At 35.9% G+C, this 17,774-nt stretch overlaps 1 protein-coding gene across 5 annotated transcripts in view; it reads left to right on the forward strand.

Annotated features, from left to right (window-relative positions):
- UTRN (utrophin) overlaps positions 1–17,774 on the forward strand; it is a 513,165-nt gene that overhangs the window by 451,321 nt on the left and 44,070 nt on the right. For all 5 annotated transcript variants that reach the window (XM_047733710.1, XM_047733711.1, XM_047733712.1 and 2 more), the window contains 5 exons: positions 1,492–1,693; positions 8,326–8,411; positions 12,380–12,537; positions 14,228–14,394; positions 15,300–15,411. In XM_047733710.1, coding sequence (XP_047589666.1) covers positions 1,492–1,693; positions 8,326–8,411; positions 12,380–12,537; positions 14,228–14,394; positions 15,300–15,411 — 725 coding nt within the window. The remainder of the gene's footprint in view (positions 1–1,491; positions 1,694–8,325; positions 8,412–12,379; positions 12,538–14,227; positions 14,395–15,299; positions 15,412–17,774) is intronic.

Genomic DNA, 17,774 nt, shown 5'->3' on the forward strand with positions numbered 1-17,774 from the left:
TCTCTTTTTTAAAAGTTAAATAGGGAGATAGGGAAAGCATTTTATGAAGCAGGAATTTCAATGAGCAGACCTTAAATTCATACAGGTTCTATAATTTTCCAAACCCCTATCTTTTAGATAAGGGTTTATAAGAGTCATTTCTATACTCAATCAATGTATAGACACATGGTAATTTGATAATCTACTGGTGCCCTGTTTTCAATTAGCTAATGAATGACTCAAAGTTGATTAAAAAGAAAGATTATGTGAGGGTTTTTTGTTGTTGTTGTTGTTTTGTCTCAACTCTTCCTCCTGGCCCTTGAGGATCTCCCCTAGGGGAACGTATGCCTGTCCCTGAGAACCAAGTGTCTGCCTCACCGTAACCAGTGCCACCCCTGTGTAAGCCGCGGACCATCCATACTGCCCTTGTCATTTTTGAGAACCCTGTAGACTTCTTGAATTCTCGTCTTTTTCCAAGCAGTTCTATCTTCCTGGAATTTTTTTACTAGCTTTACATGGTCTCTTGTGTCTTCTAGTCTTTAAGGCCCATTTCAAATCCTACCTGCCTAGGAAACCCTTTCTAAACTCCTTCTACTCCCCTGTGGTTATAGCTCTTATAGAAATCTATTTATTCTTACTGCATTTTCACTCCTTTTGGTAAAGTTATCAGTATGCTCACCCTCCTTCTCTGACTGGCTGTCTTTGAGATCAGGGGTCCCAGCTTATCCATCTGTGCCCACCCTGCTCTAGCATCTAGCATAGGCCAGTCGCACTGTAGATGTTCTGACCATGAAGCATAAAAGTGGGAGCAGATACATGAAGGCCCGTGCATGTGGGCCTGTACTGTGGACCTCTGCAAATCCCACGTAGCTAAAATGGCCTCTGTGCCAAAGCATCATGGGAAGCAAACCATGTTAGGGCCAGATTGGGAGGGCATTCTAGATCAGGTTTGTTCAGCAGGCAGTAGAGAACTACTTTTTCTTCGACAGAACCCATTTTTTCAACTGCACTTTTCAGTGAATTTTGTATGTCCTGATGTACATGTTGAGAAACAGAATGATTGGTTTGGCTGTGGTGTAAAGGGAGACTGGGAGGAGGTGAGCAGGCTGTTCTCAGGAGTTAGAAGAGCGGTGCCGTATTTTAGATGTTCTACTATGTGGACTAGATTTATTTATGCCTTCCTATATTTAAAAGTAGAAAGAGCCTGAAGAGAGGAAAGCCTGAAAAGGAAAGTAGGAAGAACTGATAGTCCAAAGAGCAAAAAAATGGGATCAGATTGGAAAGTAACAGAGTTTAGATTCAAAAGCACAAAAATAAAGAGATTATGGATAAGAGTTTAGACATGTAAGAATGGAAATGCTATTTATTTCTTTAAACATTGAAATTGGCTGGAAAGGATAGATTCTTAAGCTGGAGAATCAAGCCAAATACTTTTAAGATGAGAAATGTTTTTGTTTCAGCGTCGTTATGTAATCTAATGACTGTGTGTATTCCTTTCTCTCACCTGATTAGTGGATCTCTTAGAACTGAACACAACAAATGAAGTTTTCAAGCAGCATAAACTGAACCAAAATGATCAGCTGCTTAGCGTTCCAGATGTCATCAACTGTCTGACAACAACCTACGACGGCCTTGAACAAATGCACAAGGATCTGGTCAACGTTCCGCTCTGTGTGGATATGTGTCTCAACTGGTTGCTCAATGTATATGACACGTAAGTTTGCCTTGTTTCTCCTTAAAATGTAGTCATTGAATGAAATGTATTGGTAAGGCCAAATGTCTAAATTTTGAAATGAGTTTTTTAAGAAGTGCTTTCAAAGTACTTTTCCTCATGGACAAATAGCTCATAACCTACTCCATTCAGACACCGTTACGTTCCCCGAATTCCGTCCACACCTTTGATGCTTATATACAGAAGTCCCTTTCTCCTCACCCCTGGTTAATTGCTGAAAGGAAGGATTGTCCAAAATTTGAACTCTCTACCAACAATATAACAAAAAAGAATATCTACCTATTATTTCAAGATAATGCTTCAGTTTATAAATGCTGTCGGGTTTATAGTGTCACATTGGCTAGGGGAAGCCCAATATAATATAAGTCCTATTTCCTCCTTTCTTCTTTTGAAAGATAAAGTCTTATTTTTGTTGTTAGGAGTTACAGTCATTGACTGGCTCATAATAATCCACACTGCAATTTTTGTATGACAACTTAAGAGCAATTTGAAAGGCAATTAAAGGGATTTAATTTGTCGTTCGGTATTAGCTTTATTTATTATAATGGTGGTATTGTGTATATGTGGTGTTTTAAATAATTTATGCTATAGGACACTATCATATCTGTAATTTAATTAGATGCTCACTGTCACGTGAAGAGCTCTCTCAACTTCCAGCATAACTCATTCGCCATTAATTTGGCTGTTTTGAATATGACAGTGCATTTGTGAAATAATTAATTCTAGAAAGACCTGCTGTGGGCTGACATTTCCAAAACTTTAGGAATTATTCATTCTTCTCGTAGGGGGTTAAAGTATGCAAAGATGAAAGAAGAAAATGAGAACTGTTGATTTTTCTCTCAGAACCTTAAAGTTATTTTCCGTTAATTAGCTGCATGAAAATTTGTATTTGTCATCGCTTTATTTGATTTAGAGAGGAAGAAGATAGATGATAGTTTATAAATGTACATGTGTTTAGCAGTGGATTGATTTCGCATAAGAAGTAAATGGTGACAACAATAGCTTTAGGGGTGCTTTAATTAAAATTTTGTTTTTTTGATTAGAAAAATTTGTTATCTTTCAATAGTCACAAATATCACAACAAAACTTTTTTTTTAAATAATTAAATAGCCATTATATGCTTGAGGACTCTTAAGTAACTCACTAAAAAACAAGTGGCACAAACATCAGTAATAATAATGAATGTGGGATTTACAATATCCCTATGTAGCATCTTTTAATAAATTTCATTTTGTTCTTTTTTATCCTTCTAGGGTAAAATATGACTGTTAGCATTAATTCACTATTTAGTTGATCTTCAATTTTTTTAAACCCCCAAAAGAGACATTTTCCATATAGTAAATTCACCAAAATATCTGGTCATTTGGGTATTTTAACTACAAAGCCTATAACTTAATTTGAGGACCCAAAAAGAATGCTGAATTCCTAGAATACTTAGCTGAGAACTTTGATAAACACCACAGGGGTATGGTAGAGACACATGTTTTGAGTAATAATTTCAGGAAGCACTGGAGAGGGGTTAAATCATCCTCCTCTCGTTCTAATACACTACATTAGTTTGCTAGGGCTGCCATAACAGAGTACCACAAACTAGGTAGTTTAAAAAACAGAAATTTATTTTCTTACAGTTCTGGACACTAGAAGTCTCAGATCAACATGTCGGCAGGGTTGGTTTCTTCTGAGGTCTCTCTCCTTGGCTTACAGGTGGCTGTCTTCTCCCTGTGTCTTCACATGGTCTTTCTTCTGTGTGTGTTTGTCCTAATCTTATAAAAACATCAGTCCTATTGGATTGGGACCCTCCCTATGGCCTCATGTTTTATGTTAATTACCTCTCTAAAGACCCAATCTTCAAACACAGTCACATTCTGAAGTACTAAGTGGTTAAAACTTCAACACATGAATTTTAGGAAGATCTAACTCATAACATGTAACACCTACATCTGCTGTTTTCACTGGACAGCTGAAGGGAATAGTGCCACTTCGTTGTGAAGGAAGCAGAATGTGAAATGTTGTGATTCATATTCTAGGGAATCAAATGTTGGCATATTTCCACTTTCCATCATCAAATGTGAACACATGGGAAATGCTACACTAAGGTACTGTTTCTTATTTAGAAAAAGAGTTTCTTGAAATTTTCCATTTTAAAGGAATAAAAGCTTTCAGGATTTATTTCCCTTCCATGCCAAAGAAATACAGTGAAGACCATGCTGGGCCAGAATGGTGTAAACATTCAGTCTAGTTTTCTATCTTAGGAATTTCATGAATTAACCTAAAAAAACACAGTTAATCATACAATGGCAGTCTCAGATGGCCAGAGTTCATTGCCCAAATTTCTCTAACAACTGTAATTTATCCACTAATGTAAACAAGTTTTTAGGTTTTTAGTTTTCTTTAAGAATCTGATGGAACTATAAGCTACATGATCCAATGCGCTAGAACATTTTTGGACCCTAAGAAGTCTCTGAACCTTGGAAATGAGAACCATGATCTAACGTTTCCATTCATTCAGCTATTTTGATATTTGCTCATTAACCATATATTTCTGACTGCCTTACTTTATGTAATATGATACAGCCAAAGCGGGTATTTTCAGCTCTTGAAGTATATTCAAGCAGCTCTTGAATTAATGAGTGATTCACACATGTGAGATCATAGAATTCTAGAAGGAAAAGGACTTTGAGGACCTTCCATTGTCCATTCTTCCCTCTTCATTTTACTCTGGCCTCTTTGTTTTACTGATCAATTAATTGACCCAGGGAGATAAAAGAATTTATCTATAGCCACCTATTGCATATTAGTGGTAGATAGGGAATTAATACCCAGGTTTTTTGATAATCACTTGTTTATTTCTACCATATTGCCATATCTAAGAAAAAGAGTACTTTATAAGTTATATTAAATTTACTATTTGTTTTTCAAGTTTTAACATGTATCCAACTCTTAATATTTTGGGTTTTTGCCAAAAAAAATCTATTTTCTTCTGTTATGAATGATGAGAATCCAAATTTTTGGTTCTGGTTGCTTTGTACCTTGGCAGCCGCTCAACTTTTGGCATCTCAATTTCTCATCTGAAAAATTGAGATAAAAATATCTGCTCTGCTTACCATACATAAGATATTTGTGAAGGGCAAATGAGCTAATATATGTAAAAAGAACTTTCTAAACTGTAAAGATAAAATTTATTCCATTTATGAGTTCACAGCCTCACTCAGTCTTCATCTTTCCAGGTTAAAAAGTCTTAACTCCACGATCTTCCTTCTAAATTTAAGAGAAATCAAAAATGTTTAAATCATGATTTAAAGCAATAGTCTGGGACACTTGATTTAAATATTTTTGTCCCTCCAGAAAATATTAACCTCATTTGCTGCAGTGTTAAGTCATTTTTCCACTGTGCCAAGATGGATATAATTTTATAAGATACATATCTTTCCAGTTAAACTAATTTCAGGAGTTACTTATGAAGACTACCAGGGAACCAAATACTTAAATATTGGGTTATGTCACTCACTAATAAATTTCTTTACCTCCCTCTTCTTTTTCAAATCTAGATATCTTATTTAACATTAAAGTCCTATCATCCGGGCCCAGATGATATAACTTGGACAACTTTATCAACTGTTTAGCCTTGATGCAAGCCTTTCCTGCACCTGAATGCATCATGTCTTTGGTGTTCCCACTCCTGCTTCTGTCCCCTTGCCTAGGCTTTTCCTGTGATAATCTACATTCTCCTAGGGACAGTCCAGCCTGTCATACCTTCAGTGTCTGATTTGAGTCTTATCTTCTCTATCAAATGTTATGAGACTAATAACTACTCAGACTAATTGTCAGTCAGAAATAACAAGTCAGCCACAACTTTCTTGTACTTATTTCCATGCACAAAGGTTGCTCTCCTATTTTCTTGTGTATTTCCCACTGTTTTCTTGTTTCTCTTCTCTAGCTGTATGTGTCCTTATCATGGGTGGGAATTATGTCTTAACTTTTTGCTGGGCCTCATGGTACACAGAACAACACTGAGATCACAGGAAATCTTCATAACTATTAAATGGTGTGTTGAATGGATGACTGACATTTTCAGTAGCCTTCCTGATGACGTTCCTTTCTTGTGTCATCACTGTAGTCTGGAGGTCATTCTCTAATACATAGCATTTTGATCTTTATTCTCTTAAGGGATTCCTTTGTCCTTGGCCACATTCATGTCCTGGTGTACTCACCAGCCTTTTTCCTCTGCAGATCTATTGTCTGATTATCCAGAGAATAAAATTTCCAAATTTTTGGAGGGAAGAAAACAGATGTAGTGTATTTTGGGGTGTTAATTAGGAAACACCTAAAAAAAATGTGAACTAGAAACACAATTTATAACATGGCTCAATTTAAGGTTAATTTGGAAGTATTTCTATAATGGCAAGAAACTGGAATGAGTACGTTAACTTAGATTTCTGCTTATAATGGCTATATCTGTTTGAAAATTTAAGTATTAGTTATTCCACAGGTCACTTCTGAATGTTGTACACATGCCTATGAAGGGTTTTTAGTAAGTTTATTGTATATGATTTAATATAGGTTATAATAAACTCTAGACTATTGAGGGACTGTTTTGAAAATACATTTCACTGATCTCTCAGCATGTTTTTCTTTTTTACTTATACTTTATATGTCATGGTATATACACAGAAACTTACCTGAGTATTTATAATTTGAGAATAGAAGGTATCAATTAGTATTCATAGTAGGAATATCAATAAGAACAAGATATAAACACAGTTTGACAATAAGACCACCTAAAATTAAAATTAAATGATATAAATATTTATCTGTTTTTTAGATAGCATGAATTACTAAATTGTATATAATGATAAAGTTACATAGACATTTAGTTAATAGGTCTTGAGTATACTGTACTTGTGTATTAAAAACATAGCTTGAGAAAAATTAATGTTAAAAACCAAAACTGAAAGCAAATCCTGAATATGAAATAATAAAGATGATAAAGACTTTTTTTCTGGATTGTGTGTTATTCCATAGCAAGGATCATGTTACCCATTTTTGTCATTTCTGCATTTCCCATTCTTCAGCCCCAGGCTCTATTACATTGGTACATTTGGTAGGCAACTCAGAAACTCTTTGATAAATGACAAGAATAAAGACAAGCATAGAGATGCTTTTAAAGTTAAAAATTTTCTTCTAGTCAACTTACAGTTTCTCATTGGCATAGAACAAAGCTATTTCCTAGTGTTGACTAATTAATACATTTTGTATTTAATTATAATTTGAGGAAATGACAGATGCTGGCGAGGATGCGGAGAAAGGGGAACCCTCCTACACTGTTGGTGGGAATGCAAGTTGGTGCAACCACTCTGGAAAACAGCATGGAGGTTCCTCAAAATGTTGAAAATAGAACTACCCTATGACCCAGCAATTGCACTGCTGGGTATTTATCCTAAAGATATAAACGTAGTGATTCGAAGGGGCACGTGCACCCGAATGTTTATAGCAGCAATGTCTACAATAGCCAAACTATGGAAAGAACCTAGATGTCCATCAACAGACGAATGGATCAAGAAGATGTGGTATATATACACAATGGAATACTATGCAGCCATCAAAAGAAATGAAATCTTGCCATTTGCAATGATGTGGATGGAACTAGAGGGTATCAAGCTTAGCGAAATAAGTCAATCGGAGAAAGACAACTATCATATGATCTCCCTGATATGAGGGAGAGAAGATGCAACATGGGGGATTAAGGGGTAGGAGAAGAGTAAATGAAACAAGATGGGATTGGGAGGGAGACAAACCATAAGTGACTCTTAATCTCACAAAACAAACTGAGGGTTGATGGGGGGAGGAGGGTTGGGAGAGGGGGTTGGGGTTATGGACATTGGGGAGGGTATGTGCTATGGTGAGTGCTGTGAAATGTGTAAACCTGGCAATTCACAGACCTGTACCCCTGGGGATAAAATATATGTTTAAAAATAATAATAATAAAATTTAAATTAAATTAAAAAATAATAATAATTTGAGACTTCTCCAAATAGGGATGTCATACCTGTCTTTTTAGGATCACCGACCATTATAATTACAGTAATAATTTTAAAAAACTGAATTGACAGAGACCAAAATCAATGAAGACAACAGGTTTTTAAATATCTAGCAAGTTATTACCCCTTGTTATACTTGATTTTCTAGTTTTTGTACATTTGATTTTATTATACATTTCTTGCTATATTAAGCAACATACATATTATATCTTAGCTATACATTTTAAATCTTGCATTTGTAATCATTAACAGATTTTAATTCATACTATTTCTAAAAATATCTTTTTAGCTTTGTAATTATCATTTTACTTTCACTTTTACTTGTTCTTCCTAGTTCCTGTGTTCCATGTAAGTGACTTTGGGCTATATACTCTGGGTCAAGCATGCTGTTAAACCATGTCATGAAATTATGGTATGAGTTTAAAATTAATTTTTAAAAGGGAATAGAAAAGTTGCCTCTTTAAGATGCAATCATTTTCTAATAGTTTACCTGAAGAAAATAGGTATTCAGAGATCATTAGTGTCCTGTGTACAGCTTTAATTGCATCTAACACATTGGGATTCTTATAATTACAGGGGTCGAACTGGAAAGATAAGAGTGCAGAGTCTGAAGATTGGATTGATGTCTCTCTCCAAAGGTCTCTTAGAAGAAAAATACAGATGTATGTAAGACCTTTCCTGTGCAGTAGTGTTTTTAGTAATAATAATAATTGATTGGGGGCTTCCTTTATATGATTTGCTTGTAATAACACTTTCCATTCTTTTTGCCCCTTACTACACACGTCCCAGGCTAGACAAAGGGTGTCAGTGAGAAGTGACACGGATTTGTGTGAAATGAGGTGAGGTGCTTGTTGGAGTTTGAAGCAACTGCACTTGTATCTCATTCGAGCCTTAGAAGAATCACCTCAGAATGTAGGCATTGTGACTTCTGTTTTCCAGCTTAAAAAAAATGAATTCTGAGGTGGATTAAAAATCTGGTCAGTGGCTGCAGACACAATAAATTATGAGGGTAGACTTAGATCATAGATTGTTCTGAATGTAAAGCCAAAGTTTCTGTCTCTCTGTACTTCCAGTGCTTGAAAAAAAAATTAAGATGGACTAGAACCTTCATACTGTTCTTTATGTTGGAACCTTGTGTACTTCTAAATACCAAAACAAAAACGAAAACAAGAACACCCCCCCAAAAAAAAACTAGATGGGACTAGAACTCTGACAGACATTGGCAAATAATTATATTTTGTCAAGTGAGATAATTTAAAAATTTGTTTTTATTCACCAAATAAATCCGTGGTATCCTTTTAGCTGTCAGTTAATGAGGAGCAGGCGTGTTGGCATTTTGAAAGGGATGGGCTCGGGAGCCAAGGATACCTGTCTTCAAGTCTCAGCTTTGCCACTTAGTGGCTGAGGGACTGACTTTGTGCTGGTTACCTGATCCCACAGAAGACCGCCAGCTAAGCGGTGATGTGACTCCCATTTCACATTTCAGAAAGCTGAAATGAAATGGATTTCCTTCAGCTGAAGAATGACACTAACAGTCCTTGCTTTGAAAGCAAATAGAGATAATACGGGAAAAGTACCTAAAAATCACAGCTCTTCAATCAATGGTAACACTTGCTGTTGTGGCTCCAAACTTAACTACTGGGAAGTTTTTCTGATTTAATTTTGTCCATAAAGTGTGGGTGACTTGATCTGCCATGCATATCCCTGATGATTCTTCACTGAATCTATTATACATTCTGGAGGGATATTTCATGAAAGTTGAGGTAACCCAAAATAAGGCGATGTTTGATCACAGGTCCTATAAACTAGGTTAAGTTTTGCATCTTCTGTGAACATACACATGTTTTTTCAAAACCTTTTGTTTTCTGGGATGTCTGTGAGTGATTTGCCTGTGAATTTCAGGTCTAGATCGTGATGGCTTATTTTTCTTAAATGGTTTGACAAGGATGTCAGTGAAAAGAGATGTGGGATTTGTGTGAAAAAAAAGCTGATTGTGGTAAGATCAGGAGGTGAGGTACCTTGATGGAGTCAGAACCTAGTAAATCATGCAGGAAAAAAAAAAAAGCTTTGTAGAAGGCTTTCATTAGGTGGTCCTTTATTTATCCAAAACTTTAATCATCTTCAGCATTGTAATTGTTGAAAGATAATCCTTTCCAAAGCTAAAATGTTTATTTTTTTATAATGTGTCGGGGAGGAAAATGTTAATGAAAACATCACTGTAGCACTATAAGAAAAGGACTTTTTTAAAAATTATTTATAGTTTGGGGTTTTTGTGTGCTCCTGGAAGAATTAAGGGTTCCTTAAAAGTAACAGTTATATCACGGTGCTCATCTTATTCTGAAACAAATGTGAATTCATTCTCATGGTTTATCATGAATCTTAAAATGTAAGCATGATCTGCTTTCCTAGATCAATGATTCCTCCTCCCTTTCTTTACAAGCTGATTATCAGAGAGTAACCTGAGACCAAAAGAGTTACAACACAGTGACTGTAGATAAAGAGCAAAAACTAGATTCTACACAATACAGTATATAAAGATTTCTTTTATCTGTACACATACCTTCAAACATATTTCTGAAATGTATAATCTTTCAGAACATTATTTCAGCGTACTGATACACACCGATCATACAGTGGAAATTCTTTCTACAAATGTCATCAGATTTAGTCCTCTGTATTGTTTCACATTAAACTTTTAGGTGATGGCAAAGAAAGTAGAGGCCCTGCAATAAAAATTTCTGATATTTACCTTAATCCATGAAGTATGCCATTTTAGTACTTAGTTAAATAAGACATCTCTTGGGTTTAAAATCTTTAAATCTTTCCTGTGAATGTTGCGATTCTGGAAATGTTCTGGGGTTTGGTTTTATTTCTTATTGTGAGGTCCTTAGCAACTCTGATTATAGTTTTGATTTCTCCAGTGATATCAGAACACTTCCTCATTATTATTTCCTTTGTTAGATTAATACTGAAGACAATTTGCTCTCCAAACTCAGTGTCAGAAGTGCCATTCTGGATCAGCTGGTACCATCAGCACATTGATTTTGCAATGGCTAATGTCCGTGTCTTACCCTGGGGACATCTCCCTCACTCTTCGTGCCTTCTTAAGAATATCCCTTGATTAGTTTCTAACAACCCCTGGACCTTCTTGCCTATAGCCGAGTGGCTTCCTCATTGACAAAGATCCTTCAGAATGGCCGTTTGTCTTTCTTCTGTGCCGATTTGTTAGAACTTGAGTTTTAGATTGTGACCTGTCCCTACCTCCTGATAGACCTTTTTGTTTCTGACTATTATATGAAAATATGAACTTTTGTCAGAATCCGGAAGTATGTCAAAGTGTTAAGGAATGTTTTCTTTTGTGTTTTGCATGTAGTTTTACCTTAACTGTGGATTAGTAGTATAGTTGGCTTCCTCAAAAGAGGAAAGTTTGGCATGATTGATGTCACTGAAATGTGTAAAGCATTTTCTGTGTAAAGCATTATTACCTAGGAGGTTACTTCCTAGGAATGGGTTTAGAATGAGCATCCTAAGAGTCCTGGATAAATATTCTGTGGCTTCGATAGTGTTATTTTTAACAAAGGGAAGAGGGGTAAGGACATGAGCAAAATGAGTGAAGGGGAGAGGGGAGATGCAGGTTTCTGGTTATGGAATGAGTAAATCAGTAATACAAGGTACAGCAGAGCTTATGTAGTCAGTCGTATTGTAACAGCATTGTATGGTGACAGATGGTTAACTATACTTGTGAGCATAGCACAATGTATAGAAATGTTGAGTCACTATGCTGTACACCTGCAACTAATGTAACATTGTGTCACCTGTACTCACATTTTTTAAAAAAGGGAAGAAAAAAAAGAAAAAGAAACAAATGGAACTCTAACCAAATCTAAGTGAACAAATGATCATGAAAATTAAATTTATCTAACTTGGATTTGCTTCTTCTATGTATGCTTATAGTTAAAGTTACATTTCGTTATAGTTACTATGTCACTATCACTGAGCTTGGTTCAGTTGTTTGAAAATTCACTCTTGGCACTATTTGATGTAGCATTATTTTCCTTAAAAATAAACCAAAATGAGGGGTGCCTGGTTGGCTCAGTGGGTTAAGCCTCTGCCTTTGGCTCGAGTCGTGATCCTGGGGTCCTGGGATCGAGCCCTGCATTGGGCTATCTGCTCAGCGGGGAGCCTGCTTCCCTCTCTCTGCCTGCCTCTCTGCCCACTTGTGATCTTTCTCTGCCAAATAAATAAATAAAATCTTAAAAAAAAACCAAAATTATAAACTTTGATATCCATTTACCAGATATTGTTTGAAAATGGTTTTCAAGATCAAATAAATATTTACTCCCCTTTGTTCTGTTCTTATAAAACTTCACATGAAAAGCATTGAAAATTTGTGTGATTTTTTAATTTATTAGAACTTGGAAATTCCTTTCCAAAAAGTATTCATTTCTATAAGAAACTGGATCATTTTGACATGAAATTTCTCCCTAGATAACTAATGTGATTCATGTCCACATGATTTTTTTTTTTTTTTTTTGTCTACATCATTCACTTGACAAAACCAAGGGTGTGGTTTACATAAAAGCATAGTCTCAGCAGATGGAAATTAACCTTGTGGTTCTCTTCCTTGTAGATCTCTTTAAGGAAGTGGCGGGGCCCACAGAAATGTGTGACCAGAGGCAGCTTGGCCTGTTACTTCATGACGCCATCCAGATTCCCCGGCAGCTGGGGGAAGTAGCAGCGTTCGGGGGCAGTAATATCGAACCCAGTGTTCGCAGCTGCTTCCAACAGGTAAATGCGAAGGATCGCTGACTCGTAGAACGTGTCAGGAGTGGTGTGGAGGATGTTCCGAGAATTGGAATGGGGAACCAAATGGTAGGAGACCTTGGTACCATTCCAATACATTTTTGTTTTATTTCTTCAAGCACATTTGGTTCAAGGAACAGCAGCCTCCTCAAGGAGACTTACTACTTGTCAGTGGATAAAACCCCACATCTTATTTATTTTTTTATTCTGTTATGTTAGCCACCATACAGTACATCATTAGTTTTTGATGTAATGTTCTATGATTCATTGTGTATAACACCCAGTGCTCCATGCAACACGTACCCTCCTTAATGCCCATCACCGGGCTTCCCCCATCCCCTTGCCCCCCTCCCCTCCAAAATCCTCAGTTTGTTTCCAGAGTCCACAGTCTCTCATGAAAACCCCACATCTCTGAAATGCGCTTTTCCATTCCTGTGGTTTGGCCACCTTTGCTGTCTGCTTTCCAGCTACAGTTTGGCTTCCTTCATTCCTGCCCCAGCCCCTTTGGGCATGTGCCCTCTGTTTAGAATAGTCTTTCCTACCCTTTACCTACAAGCTCTATTCTCATTGCTGATCCTTATTCTTTCTTTTGATCTTTGCTTAAATCTCACATTCTCTGAAAATCCTTCTCTGAGCCCTTCAGGTGAGGTTGTGTGCTCCCACTGTCTGTCTTCTACTGAAACCCCTCTGTCTTCCTGTGATGCTCACGAAAGTGTAACTACATATGGAGTCACCTAATTGATTTATTAGTGTTGTTTCTTCTGTACAAACCCCAAAATTCTTTTTAATGCTTGCTGTATATAAAAGCGTTCCAGAAAAGTTACTGCTGGCGTTACACGTTATGCATAAAGGAAAGGGCTACAGATATTTTGCCAGAGCATTTTCAGTGATTTATTATTGCTGAGGAAAAAAAAAAATGCTCATGCCATCTCTTTAAGAAGAATTGATGTTATGAGTTATTACATTTTGTAATGGCCCTTTTACGTGTTTTAGAGATACAAAAAAAATACCAAATGAGCATTCTAAATATGATTCTCCCATGTACTGGCTCATAGGGTGACCTTGACAAAAGTGGGAGAAGGATGTTGTTACAAATTTAACTTTGCACATGTGAAAATTAGTCAGTATGAGGTTCTAAAGAGAGACTAAGACATTTAATGCAATTAATCACAATAAATTTGGAAATGTTGCCAAGTATACTCACAGTAATTTATTCCCAGTGTGATGTTGTAACAGGTGGAGCAGGACACAGAAGTAACATTTTTTATTTAGCAACTATCATGACCTTCAAGTTTGGGAAGTTACCAGTGAGTCTTTACTTTCTCAAATTTATACTGTCTTTGGTGAATGAGTTTTATAGGCTTAAAATATTTATGTGAGAATAGTACCTAGAATCATACGGTTTGGGTTTTTTATTTGTTTGTTTTAATCTGAGTCTGTTAAGGTATTGGAATTTTTTTCTTCTTCCTATAGGATAATTTCTGCTTTTTCTAATTTTAAATTCTAAAATTTTCTCTCCATGAAGAACCTTAAATATTTTGTGATTTTTAACTCACCTGGAAAGAGTTCTAGAACTTTCACTTTGTAGAGATTTTCAGAAGATTATAAAGCAACACCTGCTGCAATTTAAATGAAGAGCTTTTCTTCACTTTGAATACATGTGTTTCTTTACCAGAATAACAATAAGCCAGAGATAAGTGTGAAAGAATTTATAGACTGGATGCGTCTGGAACCACAGTCCATGGTTTGGCTGCCTGTTTTACATCGAGTGGCAGCGGCCGAGACTGCAAAGCACCAGGCTAAATGTAACATCTGTAAGGAATGTCCCATTGTTGGGTTCAGGTGAGATGATCTGTTGCCAGTGGTGGCAGGAGACTGTTTTCTGATCTGTTGTTGCAATTTCAACGTATATCCATCATCCCTTCCCCCTGATTTTCACTGGGGGTTTGTGTCCCCCATAAATGGGATGCTTAACATATTCCATCTGTCTGAAAATGACATTCCTTCTTATAGCTTCTCCATGAAGCTTATTTTATTCTACTATTGTTATTTATACCACTCTGCTCCAGAAGCAGAGATTTTTCTGAATTTCTATTTACATAGATCCCAGAAATGTTCATGCATGATAATTGACTCATTATACATATATGGCCCTGATGGAATTGGGTGATGTTGCAAGGCCTCTGGGGTCAAACATAGTAAGCAGAAAGTGACATTTAATTAATGAGAAGTAACCTGATCACTTTGTGCTACTTCTGCCCACGATTGTTGTTAAGTTGATTAACCCTGCTGTTCCCCTCACTAGAGGAAGCTTTATATCAGGGAATTTTGAAATTCATTTCTTATTGGTGGTGTAATTGCTTCTTAAAAATTTGATGTGTCAAGCTAATAAACACGACTCTCCTTCTTGGCCATTTGCATTCCCTTTCACACATTACAGAAAATCTTTTGATGTGGATATTTGTCTTCTCACAATATTGTAATCGATGGGAACATGCTTTAGAGACTTGAACTCCAATTTTTTTTTTTTCCACTTGGGAGGTGGGTTCATTAATTTCCCTTGTGAAATCCAAGATTCTCTTGGCCTTCATTTGGAGCTAAGATACTAAGAAAATTCCACATTTTGTGGCCAAGTCTACCTTTTATTTCCATCATGATTTGGATGAATGGCATTCCTTACCACAAATGAATGATTTGGACTAAATAATAGGCATGCAAGCTAATCAATTTTCTTTTTTTCTCTCTAGGTATAGAAGCCTAAAGCATTTTAACTATGATGTCTGCCAGAGTTGCTTTTTTTCGGGTCGAACAGCAAAAGGTCACAAATTACATTACCCAATGGTGGAATATTGTATACCTGTGAGTACTGGGTCACTTCTTGTTTGTCTGCTTGTTTTTTTTTTGTTTGTTTGGGAGGAAGGGAACAGAGGGAGAGGGAGAATTTTAAGCAGGCTCCATGCCCAATGGGGAGCCTGACTCCAGGCTCAATCTCATGACCCTGAGAACATGACCTGAACCAAAATCAAGAGTTGGATGCTTAACCAACTGAGCCACCAAGGCACCCTTTTTGTTTGTTTTTTAAATGGCATATAGTTTTTGAATTAACGAAAATCAAATTTATTCAGTATATTTAGAGTTTTTAAATTATTTTTATTATTCTATTTATTTATTATTTTTATTATTTTACTATTTTTTATGGAAAAAAATCACTTTTAGATGGCTTAACTAAATTTTTTGGTGTGTTTTTGTTTTCTTTTAAACAAATACATCTATGTTGAATTCATTAACATTATACTTTTTTCAGAAAAATTTATGGATTACATTTTGTTTACTTCTGTGTTTTGATTTTAGACTTAACTTTCTTAGTAGCAAACTCTCTATAAGAGCTCATACTGGCCTGCTTTGAAAATGATACTACGTGTAAGAAATCATATCTCTTTTAGACACATTTAAAATATATTTTCATAATTAAATATATTTAAATTAGCAAAAAAGTAGAAAACAGAGAAAGTAAAAAATTCATAAATCTAGCTTCTGAATCCAATTAAAATAAATCAAATCTCTGATTTTGTTCAGATTAGATTTATTCTTATATTTATGTTATTTTGATCCTGCTCTAATCACTGAACATGTGGTATAGTAAATGCTCTCCCCTTTGTCACACCTTGTAATTTTCCTAGTTACAGAATATTTAATCAAGTGAATTAAATTTATCTTGCCACTCCCTCAAATTTATCTGGATACTTATATTTATTTTAAATTTTCTGGTATTATAAACAACACTCATTTTTGTGAAAATAGGTCTTTCTCCATACTGCATAAATTACATTTCCATAGAATAAAACACTGAAAGTAAATGACCTTGGTCAATGAATCGGAGTATTTTTATGGACCAAATTCTTCAGGTCAACTTATTTCCAAAAGATGTTTATACCACTTTACATTACTACCGCATTTGATTAATATCCCCATTTTATTATAGCTTCACTGCATTGGATACTCATTCTTATTGTTCCTTTGATTTAAAGCTATTTTTTCTGAAGTTATCTTCATTTGCTGTCTAGAGCTATTTTTAGCTCCTTCCAAATAGTGAACCAAAATTTATTCAAAGAGCTGTACATTTTCTTTAGGTTTAGGCAATTGAGTTACTTTTTGGATTATAAATTGACAGAAAAACAGCAATTTTTATAAGACATATACATATAAATCTCACAATCTTGGGTGTCTTAACTAAATAGGTGCCCCATATATTGAAAGAAGAAATCTCTAGAAAATGCTGAGGAATTATGATAGATGAATGCCTATAGTGCATAATAACTTTAATGAGGAAAAAATCCTGCAAGAAAATTGATGAAGCACCATTTATTACTCTGATTAACATATTTATTCACTCAACAAATATATACTGAGCACTTACCTTGTGTTAGACACTGTTCTCAGCTCTAATTCATCAGTGTACTACCAGGATAGACAAGATTACTGTCCCTCCTGCTACTTTCCATTTAGGAGGAGGGAATGTGTGACAAGGAACAAGGAAACAAATAAATGAGATCATTACAGATTATAGTAGGTGCCTCTTAGAAATAAATGGGTAATAAGATAGAAGATTAGAGGAAGAACTGTAGATGAAGAAATCAGGGAAAAGTCGGCCAAAGGAGTTAACAGTTGAGTTGAGATTGAAGGATGAGAAAGAGGCAGGTGTGTGAAGAACTAGTAGAAACATATTTCAGAGAAGAAAGAGTAGACACAGAAGTCTGGAGATGGGGAAGAGGTTGGTGTGGTTGGAGCACATAAAAAAATGAAGCCTGTTCCACAAGGAGAGGGCAGGGGGTAGCACCAGCTCTGTCATTTGAAGTACCCAGAGTATTATGAAGAGGTGGGACTCCTTGTTCGAAATGTCTTATAACTTCTAAGATGACAACAGCAGTGCATTAAGCCAAACTTAGGGAGCTTGCGAGTGTGGGATCCCTGCAGCTGCGCAGGTCTCACATCCATGCAGATGGGAAAGAAAGAGGTGGGAATGGTAGGGGAACAGAAAGAAATGGGTAAATTTCTCTGTCCACAAAAGGGAGAGTGGTAGGAGATGAGGAAAGAGAAAGGCGGTATCAGATTGTGCAGAACGCTGCTGGCCATTATAAGAAACTGGGGAGAAGTATAGTGTTAATATTTGCATGAGTAGAAGTAGGCATTTAGGAAACTTATTATAAAAATGTCACAAAATG

The sequence above is a fragment of the Lutra lutra genome, chromosome 6 (assembly GCF_902655055.1).
Source record: "Lutra lutra chromosome 6, mLutLut1.2, whole genome shotgun sequence".
NCBI classification, from domain to species: Eukaryota; Metazoa; Chordata; class Mammalia; order Carnivora; family Mustelidae; genus Lutra; species Lutra lutra.